Source organism: Rutidosis leptorrhynchoides, chromosome 2, assembly GCF_046630445.1.
Source record: "Rutidosis leptorrhynchoides isolate AG116_Rl617_1_P2 chromosome 2, CSIRO_AGI_Rlap_v1, whole genome shotgun sequence".
Lineage (NCBI taxonomy): Eukaryota > Viridiplantae > Streptophyta > Magnoliopsida > Asterales > Asteraceae > Rutidosis > Rutidosis leptorrhynchoides.
Genome location: NC_092334.1, coordinates 141,186,536 through 141,197,998, shown reverse-complemented (window position 1 = coordinate 141,197,998; position 11,463 = coordinate 141,186,536). Strand labels below are relative to the sequence as shown.

Genomic DNA, 11,463 nt, shown 5'->3' with positions numbered 1-11,463 from the left:
TATACTTTAAAGATTCAAGCCTAGGTCTTGATCTTTAGAAAGTAAACTTTAAAGTTTACTTCATGAACTTCAAGTATGATTTACAACCATGAACTTAGAATCTTTGAAACAATAAAGGTAGAATCATAAACTAGTAAGTTTATGTTCTTGAGTGTTCTTGTAATACAAGATAAAAGAAGAATGAAACTAGTAAGTTTGATTCTTGAAACTAGTAAGGAACAACAACTATTACAAGTATGTAACCATAAACAAGAACAAGTAATTAATCACTACAAGAGCAAGTATCAAACAACAAATGATGATGATGATGATTAAGGGTGTAAGGTCACGGTTTTACAAAGAAAATGAGAAGAGAAAAGAAGTTCAAGTTGCTCACAAGTTTAGAGAGAATATGAGAGAAAGTGTGAAGTGTTTTTGGAAATGAGAATGCAAGTGAAGAGTGATACAAAAAAAAAGAAACAAAACCTCCCTTGTAGCATTGCAAACCGACGGTTTGCTTCAAGGGATGGGGGAGGGTTTTGACCACAAGTTTATTGCATGTAAAAGCTCAAAAAGATGGTTACAAGGGGTGTTGGTGTTGGAACAAGGTGCAACTAGATTATAAAAGCCTTAATCAAACTAGTTACATCTTTAAGTAATACTTACATGGAAGAGTGGGCTAGTTAGTCCATTTAAAATGTAGGGTGAGCTTATAAGCCCAATATCATGAGTCCATAACACTAATAAAAGCCCAAGTTCAATTAATTAACAAATAAATCCAATTAAAGCCCAAGTAATTAACTAATAACCATAGTTAATCAAAATGATTAATAAAACTTAATCATGAATGTAAATAATACTTGAAAATATTATTCGTGTAAGTTCCGTGTGTCATAAAGACGTTTCGGGCAATTAAAGTCAAGTACGGTTAATCATGACAACAAGTAAATGTAATAACATACATTCGTTTTATCACAAGTATTAATAATAATAATTATTAATAAATAAACGTTGGAAAATCCAGGGTCGTTACACTTTGAGTAGTGGACCAGAATGTCCAACATAATCTCTTCAATTATTGGTCCTTGAAACAGCTGTTGAAGTTGCTACGAATATTTCGTAAATAGTAACGATGATGCCAACCTGGAATTTCGCTTACGGCATTAAGAATTCCTTGATGGCGGTCTGAAATAACACACAACTCCCTTGGATTACGTGAAGCGACGTGAGTTCTGAATAGATGCAAAAACCATGACCAATTTTCGTTGCTTTCATTATCAACCATTGCAAATGCAACGGGCAATATATGCCCGTTAGAAGTTTTGTAACTGCCGTAAGCAACTTACCCTTGTAGCTGCCTTTCAAATGTGTGTCATCGACACAAATCAAAGGGATGCACATATTAAATGCTCTAATTTACGGGCCAAATGCCCAAAATACAAACTTGAATGTAAACGCCTGGCTCGTGCTTTGTGGACCATGCTCAAACCTTACAATGGTCTTACAATGGTCTCTGGATTAGTATGCTCTAATTCATCTATATACCTAGGCAACTCAACAAAGTTACTCTCCCATGTTCCATAAATTCGTTAGATAGCAATCCGCCTAACATTCCATGCCTTAGCGTAACTTACGTCCACATTCCAAGTATATTTTATGTGTGCTTGGATGTGCTTAACGGGATAAGCCATGTTTGCATTGACTTGACATGCAATATCAGTAGCAATTAAGCTTGATGTTAAACAACGATTATTGTTACCCCGAACATACCCGTAACAATTGTGGCTATCGTCCCACTTTGATATACGCCATATACGGTACTTGTTCTTACTTGAACCACTAACACTACACATACACGAAAAATCTTCGTGGGGACCCTTGTACTTTTTTCATCTTGTGAAACATTTTATTTGGGCATAGTGGTCTCGTATCAGTAATAATTATCTCTCTACTATTCTTTATGTTCCACTTCCGAATAGCGAACATAAATTCGACTATACTTTGAAAAGCCATTCATTCAAAGACTAATCAGGGGTCTCATTAGACCAAACAGTAAAATTTGGTTCGTCATCTTCATCGAAGGGAAGTCAACGTTCATCGTAAACTTGTGAATTAAGGAACCCAAACCGTGATATTATTCTTCTCGTTTGTTGAGTTCCTACGTCCGTCTCCTCCTCATTCACTTTATTTTACTCATCTAAAACTTCTTCTTGGATGGTAAAACTCTCTACAGTGTCCATTACTTTCTTGTGACATTGCATCATCGGCATCTTTGCCTTCCTCTTCCTCTATATCTTCATCTTCGTGGTTATGAGTTGTGGATGGACCTCCGTGTTCACGAATATTTTGTGAGGATTGCATAACACTATGCATCTGACTCACAATACGAGATTCTTGTGTAGGAATGATGCTCTCCAACCTAACTTCGAATTGAGCTTGATATTCTGGATTCCGCTCACCCAAAAAATATATTGTCTCCAAACCATTGTTATCAAATATTTGATTGTTGTATATTGAACCATTAAACTCATACCAAAGTATGAATTCCAACGCCCATAACTCTTTTGCAACTCGAACATGTCGATAGACTATATCAACAAACCAAGAGAAATCAACCTTGTTACACAATAGAAAACCATTTTTTGCCGAATTATATTCACTAATAAGACATCCATCTTGATAGTAACGTCATCACCCCAAAAAAAGATGTACAAAAATTGGACGAGATAGAGCCATTATTTTATAATAAGATTAGGAAAAATATTTAACATTTATTTGAATTGAAGTGTTTGCTATAAAATGTTCTAAATAGTACCAGTTTAAATAAGACACTAAAGTATGGGCTTCGAATTTGGTAGAATCGGGATAGATAAATAATTCTGAAGAGACTGGGGGAAAAAAACGAATCTAGCAGCTTTTATCAACTTTTATGAGCTTTAATTAACTGAAAATAAAAAGAGACTGAAATTTAGGGTTTTGGTTAAGGTTCCGCAACTGGGACATGCGGTACCCCTTATTATTGGGACCATCCTGCAATTGGGACATGCGGAACCCCCGAACAATCTTCTCTTTCCTGAATTTTCGCAGCTTTTTTCATATTTTTGCAGTTTGGCACAGGGTTCCTCTGTTCCCACCTACGACACCCCTCATTTTTTAGCATTCCGCAGCTCCCACCAGTGGGTATACTTGTTTCACAAAAAACCTTATTTACCATACGGGTACGATAAAGACAATTGGGATAAGTACTCTTTTGCCAAACAATTCATAATATATAGAATAATGAAGGAAACGAGAGGGGTATGTGGCGCGTAAAAAATATGACATGTGTACTGTACACGTGGGTTAATTCGGGCCAGTAGTAAATTTCGAGCGAAAAAGTGTATACTACTACAATTTTGGTCCATAGACTTTACTTATTTCTCACTTTTCACCCTTGTATTATATTTGCACTTTTGTCATTATACATTTTTTCATTTCATTATCAACACAAATCCAAATACAAATTTACAACTTTCATTCAACTTTTTTCATATTTTATTTAATATACTTTACATAGATGATAAAAACAAAAATTGAATCCATCATACACATAACACCATGTATTATAGTTAGGGTGTGTTTGGTTATAATGTGAACTAAAATTTATGAGAACTTATAGAAGTCTGATTTTAATAAGCTATACATAATCAGTTTTATTTGTTATACAATAAATAAAAAGTATAGCTTATCAGAGTGTTAAACTCTAGAAAATTAAGCTTCAAGTACAAGTTTTAAATAAAGAAAAATAGAGTTTATGATAACAAAATTAGTAAGATACCCTTTATTATATTATTTTACACTTTATATTTGGGTCCTTTTAAGTCAGTTCACAACTATAAATTCGAGATTTAACTCTACGTATTTTACTAAACACTTGTAAAAAAAATAAGTTTTAGCTTTTGGCATAGAAAATAAGCTCTACTTTCCAACTTCAGCTCCAAGCTTCCAATTCTTATTCTTTTGAGAAAATGTAAAATAATACACCTACCGTAACGAAAGCCAAACCTGAGTCCAGTAGGTAAGGTATCGAACCACAATAAGATCTAAGATTGATCAATTTCTGAATCAAACCATGATGAATGACACCTTTAATCAGTTTCCAATGAAATAACCGTTTCAAATGCACCAACCAATGCACTCACTTTACTCTTTCTCTTTTCACGTAACTTGCTAACAGTCTCTTCTATCACATTATTATAAGCCGTGTTATCTTTCTTCTCAAGACCCACTCCTACTTGATTGTTCGCCGCCACCACACTCACCGCCGTAACTCTGCCGTCTGCCACCATATTTTCCGTCGTCTGTCCACCTTCCACCACCTTTTCACTACCTTCTATTTTGTCTTCTTTTTTAGTCTCTTCCATTACCATCTGTTCCTTTTCATTCACACTCATATGTTCCACTCTTTCTTCTTTCGTTATTGGTTCTTGTTTCACATTTATATGTTGTACTCTGTCTTCTTTCTTTATCGGTTCTTGTTTTTCTTGTACCTTTTCAAGAAAGCGACTAGCAATGAGAGCGATCTTGGGCTTTTGTTTGGGCTCATGATTTAGATTTCCTTTGGGATCCACTTTTGGTTCCGAGTCATGATCCACTTCCATTTCGGGCTTCGGTTTTAACTCTGGCTCTAATATTGGCTCTGGCTTATGCTTTGTGATCTCGGGTTGTGGCACTATCTTCAACTCCTGCTTTGGTTCGGGTTGATTCGAAGTAGCTTCCACTTCGGGCTTCACGTCTGACTCTTGCTCTAAATTTTTCTCCAATGTCGGATCCAAGTTATTCTCTAGTCTGAGTTTTGGCTCCAACACTTGCTCCATCACTGGTTCCTGATGATTCTCCACTTTTGGTTCCAGCTTGATTTTGGCTTCAGCTTCCAACTCCAACTCAGGCTTATGCTCCACATTCGGTTCTTCTTCTTGTTGTGTATGTGGTTGTGGTTCTTCTTTGAGATCCTTTTCTGATTTTGGTTGCAGTTCTTGCACTGGTTCTTGATCTTGTTCTTGTTCTTGTTCTTGTCCTTGTCCTTGTTCTTGTTCAAGTTTTTCTTTTTCTTCATGTTCTTGATTCTGTTCACGTTCATGTTCATGTTCATGTTCATGTTCATGTTCATGTTCATGTTCATGTTCATGTTCATGTTCATGTTCATGTTCATGCTCCTGCTCTTGTTCTTGTTCTTGTTCCGGTTTTCTTTCTTCTTCATGTTGTTGTTTCTGTTCATGTTCCTGATCATGTTCATGTTCCTGATCATGTTCATATTTATGGTCTTGTTCTTGGTCTTGGTCTTGTTCTTGTTCTTGTTCTTGTTCTTGTTCTAGTTGAACTTGTTGATTCCCAATTTCTTGTTCATCGACTGTTTCAGCGCATGGAGAACCAACTTCTGATCCATCTCGTGATTGCAGAATATTGTGATCATCTTCTAAAGCCGTTGGAGATTGCTCCGAATGTGACATTTCTTCAGTATCTTCAACCTCGCTATCATCTCCTTGTTCATGTTTTTCATTATCTTGCTCATTATCTTTCTTATTTTGACGTGTTGATTTGGGAGCAAGCTTCGTCGGTTGCTTAGTTAGCTTCTTAGTACTTCCAATGCCAACACTTGTTGGGCTCTTCTTGTTTACTCGTTTAGGAATAAGAGGGGGAGATTTCACAATCTCTTTTGATTTCGACAATTGGTTTGTTTTCAATGATGACAATGATGAAGTTGGTTTCGTGTTTTTTTCTTTAATATTTGGAGAAGGACTACGTATTCTATCTTTAGTACTTGGAGACGGGCTACGTATTCTATTATTAGGCGTTGGAGAAGGACTACGTAATTTGTTAGTTGTTGGAGAAGGACTACGTAATTTGTTAGGCGTTGGAGAAGGACTTCGTAATTTGTTAGTTGTTGGAGAAGGACTACGTAACTTGTTAGTTGTTGGAGAAGGACTGCGTAATTTGCTAGTAGGGGCTTTGGAAGGAATTGATGATTGCTTTTTGGTGGAAGAATCGGCGGTTGCTTTGCCCTTCTTGGTTTCATTTGTGGGTGACGAGGTTGTTTTCTTTGTTGTGAGAGGGCTTGTCGTTTTCTTTTGTTGTGTAGTTTCTGTTGTTGTTGATTTACGCGTTGGTAACGAAGAAGATGTTGGTTTCTTCGCTTCCTTTATTCCTTTTGACGCCATTCGGTGACTAAACTAAACATCAATTGTGAACTTTTGGTTGGAAAGAGCCTGCATTTTCATTGAAATGAATGTAGATGATCAACAAGATAAACCTCGGAAACCAGTATATATGAGGGGATTTTAAATATGATATGGACCTAGGAATTGAAATTAAGACCATGTTTGTATTATGTATGTACTTTTGTTCATCAAAGGTTGGAATGTATATGAGGCTAAAACAATAAAAGAAAGGTTTGGTTCCTGGCATGTGTTAGATTTTTGATATGTATGAAAAGCTTGTGATGGTCCAAAAATATTGGCATAATTTGTGGGACACCCAAAATTTCTAATATATCCTACTATTTTGGTAATGTTATTAACCACTATTAGGTCAAATATACAAAAATTTTATCCATCTTTAAGTAATACATCTGTTTTGACATGATAAATTGATAATTTGATAATATCATATTTTAAAGTATGCTAATGTGAACCATTAAAGATAATCATGTTTATAACATGGACAAATGTTGGTTTTTTACTTTTTTACAAAACAGATTTTCAAATATAGGGAAGTGAAACTGAAGATAATAATGATTCTAAGACACTACTATTGGTATTTGAGAAATACTGTACATGGAACCTAGTGCTGATACGGCTCGCAAATATGGTGGGACTGTATTAGGTTTAGCCATAATTAGTAAACAACTGATGATGTTTATTCGGCATCAGATTCTGCTAACTTATATCTTTACTTACTATGATGATCGTAAGATACGGTTTCTTGCTAAAGAACACTTCACTTTACCGACTCCCCTTTTCGTCATAAAGCTATAATAATGCTATTGCAAATCAATTTTCTGATTTTAACTTTTTCTAGGTATTAGAACTAGTGAACCACTAGGAGTTGTTTAATCGATTCAACTTTTTTTATTATTTCAAAAATACAAAGAATTAAAATATAAAGGATATTTATGAAAGAAACCAAGAACGGTACAAAGAGAAACTAGGCACCAATGCAACCTGCAAACGCCAACCACCACAATACGTACTAAACAACGAGCAACAAAGCAGAACATTAAATACAAAACTAACCTAACGACCACTGGACAAACCTAACCGAAACAGAACAAACTCCAGTTTATTGGTTATCATGAAAAACTTCTGGATCAGTTACACATACATAGTTCAGTCACAATTAACATCATAAATGATTAAATTCTCACAAAACAAATTACCTAAATAACAAGGTTCTGGTATTCACAGATCTTAGTTCATATCAAATCTAAATTGACTGCGTTACTCTAAAAATGAATCAACCGAAATCTCGGCTTCAAATGGACAAAAAAATGCAACAACATAACTCAATCCGGCACATGTGAGGTAGGGGGAGGTGAGATGTAGACAATCATTCCTCTACCCTAAAATACCCTAAAATAGAAGAGAAGTCGTTTCTCTAACCACGAGTCGAGAAAGAATTCTCCACCCACAGGAAGAAAAAGTCATCCCTCTCTCTATCCATCTCTATCCAGAGCAGAGATTTCTTACGTTACATGAGGACCTCCGGCAAAAAAACAGAATAAAAAATAATAAATAAATAAGGATGAAAATAAAGATAAAGATGACACGCCATGAAAATGGTGAAATCAAAGCCAGCATGCAATTCAATTAGACTCTAAGCGGCCGTCAAGTTGCCAATAAATCGACGGTTACTATTGCCACAATTAATGGAGCCAAAAGGCATTGAAAACAGAAACCCGAAAAGCGTGCCAAGTGGAAGTTGTTGCGCAAATTCTTTACACATGTCAGAGACGTTTGTATAAGGCTGAGCTTTCTATACATGTAATACAACCTTGCACTAAACCTGCCACATTTATTTACCTTATTTTCATATTATAATAAAGGAAAACGAAAACGATGTAATGTAACCTGCCTGAATATAACACTACGGTCTATACGATCACCGTCCACAGAAGATTTCAACATTCATGTTAAGAAGATTGTTCTCTATCTTCCAAGTTTAGGGCATCACAATAGCATCCAACTAATAGAACAAGTCATATCAGGAAACATTGAAAACCTATACATACACAACTCCATGTAGTTCGGCTAGGCCTACTTACACAATCAAGAATAATATAACAAATTTATATTATTACAAGATTAAGAACAGAAATTCAATTTACTTAACCCATATTAAACCAAAATTAATTAATGAAATACAATTCTATTTCAAGATTCAGAGATAGTGAAATTATGGTGCCAGAGCTCCTACATGCACTCTATACCAATATAATTGTACAAAACAAGAACATGACTACTTGCTGCCAACCTAATAGAACTGATAATTATGGATTCGAACCAACAAACGTACCTACCAAGCGTCACCAGTTCATTATTCCATCAACCTGAATAGGCTAAACGTCAATCCTCGTTTCAATCCTTCGATGGCCGGTTAGTAAGCAAGTCCAAGAACCGAAGCCGAAACTCATTTAAAATTTTGAACAAGTATCTTCTTCTTTTCCACTTGAGTTCCTCAATATGTACAAAGGAACTGTTTTGTCTTTTCATGCTGATGCAATGGTGGAAGTTGGAGAAGCAGAATACTGATCTTCGACACCATTACTAAATTTACTGCTTTGTTGTCGGACTTTAAAACTACCGTGTCTCACGGGTTTCGGCGAGAAAAGTGAACTAAGCATTTTCTCCAAAGATTGAGCAGTAAATTTAGCATATTTACTCGCACTCGAATCTTGTTCTACCAATGGCCCGTAATTTTGCATATAGCTTCTGTAAACAGGAACAATTGCTTGAATGATAAGTTGACATGTCTTCTCCCTTAAATCTTTCTCCATTATAACCCATGTAGAGTGTCTCTTATAAATATTATCAAAAGCTTCATTAAAAGCCTTTAACCTCTTTTTTACTAGATCACGCGCAGTTGCACGGCCACCGGAAAACAGGATTAATCCTTCACGGCTTAAATGAGACGGAAGTTTTGACCAACTTTCTCTTAAAAAGATGGCTGAATACTCATCTGTGTCCATTTGGCGTTCTCGTAACCATTGATCGCCCAATAAAGCTCCGATCTTTGTGCCTTTTAGATGCTTGTAAAGATGATAATAATTGTTCATCAAGAAAATGTATGAAAGAATGGGATCATTATACGCCTTTGACCATGAGTCAAGATTCAATTCAATGGCTCGAATCAATTTAAGAAGCTCATCATGTAAAAGATTTTCTTGAAATTTTTCGTGTTTCCAACTTCTTTCGATGGCTAAAACTTGATTTAATATCGGTTTATAATCGTTTCCAACAAGCCTATTAGAGTAATCAGTAATGAAACTCACAAGTCTCGGAACACTGCCATCGGGTGGGGGTGGGGCCTGTCTCTGCAACTCCACTTGAAGCAAAAGCTCCCAAAAAATTTCAAAAGCACCTTCAATCACCCTTTTAATTAAATCTCTTGTAAGATTTTGAATTTCAGCACAGGCGGCCCCACCAAAAAGACGATTAAAATCCAATCTTAACCTATTTAAAGAAGCAAAAATGTCTAATAACTTCAATAGCTTAATTGGATCCTTCTTACTCTCGGTTACCGTTTTCCCAAATTGGAGAAAAGCAAGCATACCTGCTTGGGCTGCTATATTAGCAAAACAACCCCTCCATACATCTAATCCCAATTTGTCAAAAACATCGTTGCAAAGCTTATATTCAGCTTCAAACAAATGCTTCACTGCAAACTCCAAATGTTTACTCCACTTAGAAATATAACCCTCGATGCTCTGCACATCATTGAACTCAGAAACTGAAATTTCCAAATAATCCAAGTTTAATGCCCGCAAACTTGCTCTAACAATCGAGCTGCGAACTTCCACATAAATAGATTTGCATTTTTCTAGCCTGTTGTTAGCAATTAAACTTCGAAGAATATCTTGTAACTTATGAATTACAGGAACTGGTAAAGGGGATGGGGCAATACAAGCTTGTTCATCTTTTAATGGAGATGAAGACATAGGTAAAGGGACGCTGTTTTCAGTTAAAAGACGTCGAAACTCAACCTCGAGTCTATCCAAAGCTGCCTCTAAAAGGCCACCATCAAGCCGACCTTTTTCTTCTTTACTTTGTAATCCTTTAAGATACTCTAAAGCTTTTTTCAAACTAGAAGTGTATCTAATATCAGCTACATTATGATCTTCCAAATACTCAACAATATCATCCAACCACTGAATCGCCATCCCACAATTATCCGACAAAAACTTCAACGCTTCCTGCAAATTCTTCAAAACCGCAAGATATCCCGAAAGATCCGATTGAGGATCCGATAACGACTTCTCTAACCCGTGGATAGCATCAAACACTTTCAAAACAGCAGCTGCAGGGACAACAGCTCTGTTTATATGACCACCAACAGCATCAAGTGCGTCCCTTTGCGCACGAATTGGACGAACCGCGGCTTCTAAACAGGGTAATCTCTGATTAATCTCTTCTAACCTAGGTCCCGCTTGATGTATCGATAACCCTAAAGCTTTACATTTATCTAAATTAACCTTCAATGAGTTCCTTGCAGACACCAAATTCCCAATTCCAAACTCACCCCCTGACCCCATACCACCACAATTTTTACAAACCCTAATTGAATTTTTCACACTCTAAAACCTAACCACCGACAATTTTCTCAAAATAACAGATCTAAACCAATAACAAATTCCGCATTGAGCGAATAACAATAACTAAATTAACAAACTACTGTTCAAAAATTAAAGCTTTATCAGGCGGTACAAATTCGTAGATCACGAAATAATTTCGAGATTAAGAGACAAATACTTACGATTGAAGTAGGGCTTTTGAAGATCGATGTGGAATGAGGTAAAGTTAAAGACGAATCGAGTATTTGTAGAGATTTATATCATATAATTGAATTTAGAAGTGAAGTACGGGTGAAAAATAGGGGAAATAACAAAACCCTAAAAAGTGATCGATATATAGATATAGATAGATAGATAGATACAGTATATACATACAGTAAGTAGTACACGCCTTTTGTTATTCTTTCAACTTTCTGCTTTTGACACTACTTTTCATCTCGCTCGTACCTTTTTCAAGTGTATGCCATTAATTCATGTTTATTTATTTATTTATTTATTTATTTATTTATTTGTTTCATTCACATTTACTAATGTATTTAGCTTTGGTTCTAGTTAGCTTTAGTTCGGGTTATGTTGGTAGGCTTAGTTTTTCTGCTCCCGAGCCCCATTCGTGTTTCTCTTTTTGTATCTTGTTTTCTTTGTCTCTTCTCGAGATAAAG

The 11,463-nt window shown here is 35.8% G+C and overlaps 1 protein-coding gene across 1 annotated transcript; it reads right to left on the bottom strand.

The window, feature by feature from the left end:
- Nucleotides 1-8,291: 8,291 nt before the first annotated feature.
- LOC139891452 (exocyst complex component EXO70A1) lies at nt 8,292-11,115 on the bottom strand. The gene has a single exon (XM_071874420.1). The coding sequence runs from the start codon at nt 10,763-10,765 to the stop codon at nt 8,723-8,725; it is 2,043 nt and encodes a 680-aa protein (XP_071730521.1). The 5' UTR covers nt 10,766-11,115; the 3' UTR covers nt 8,292-8,722.
- Nucleotides 11,116-11,463: the final 348 nt, after the last annotated feature.

Coding starts and splice junctions, on each gene's coding strand:
- LOC139891452 (XM_071874420.1), bottom strand. CDS start 10,765: ATGGGGTCAGGGGGTGAGTTTGGAATTGGGAATTTGGTGTCTGCAAGG.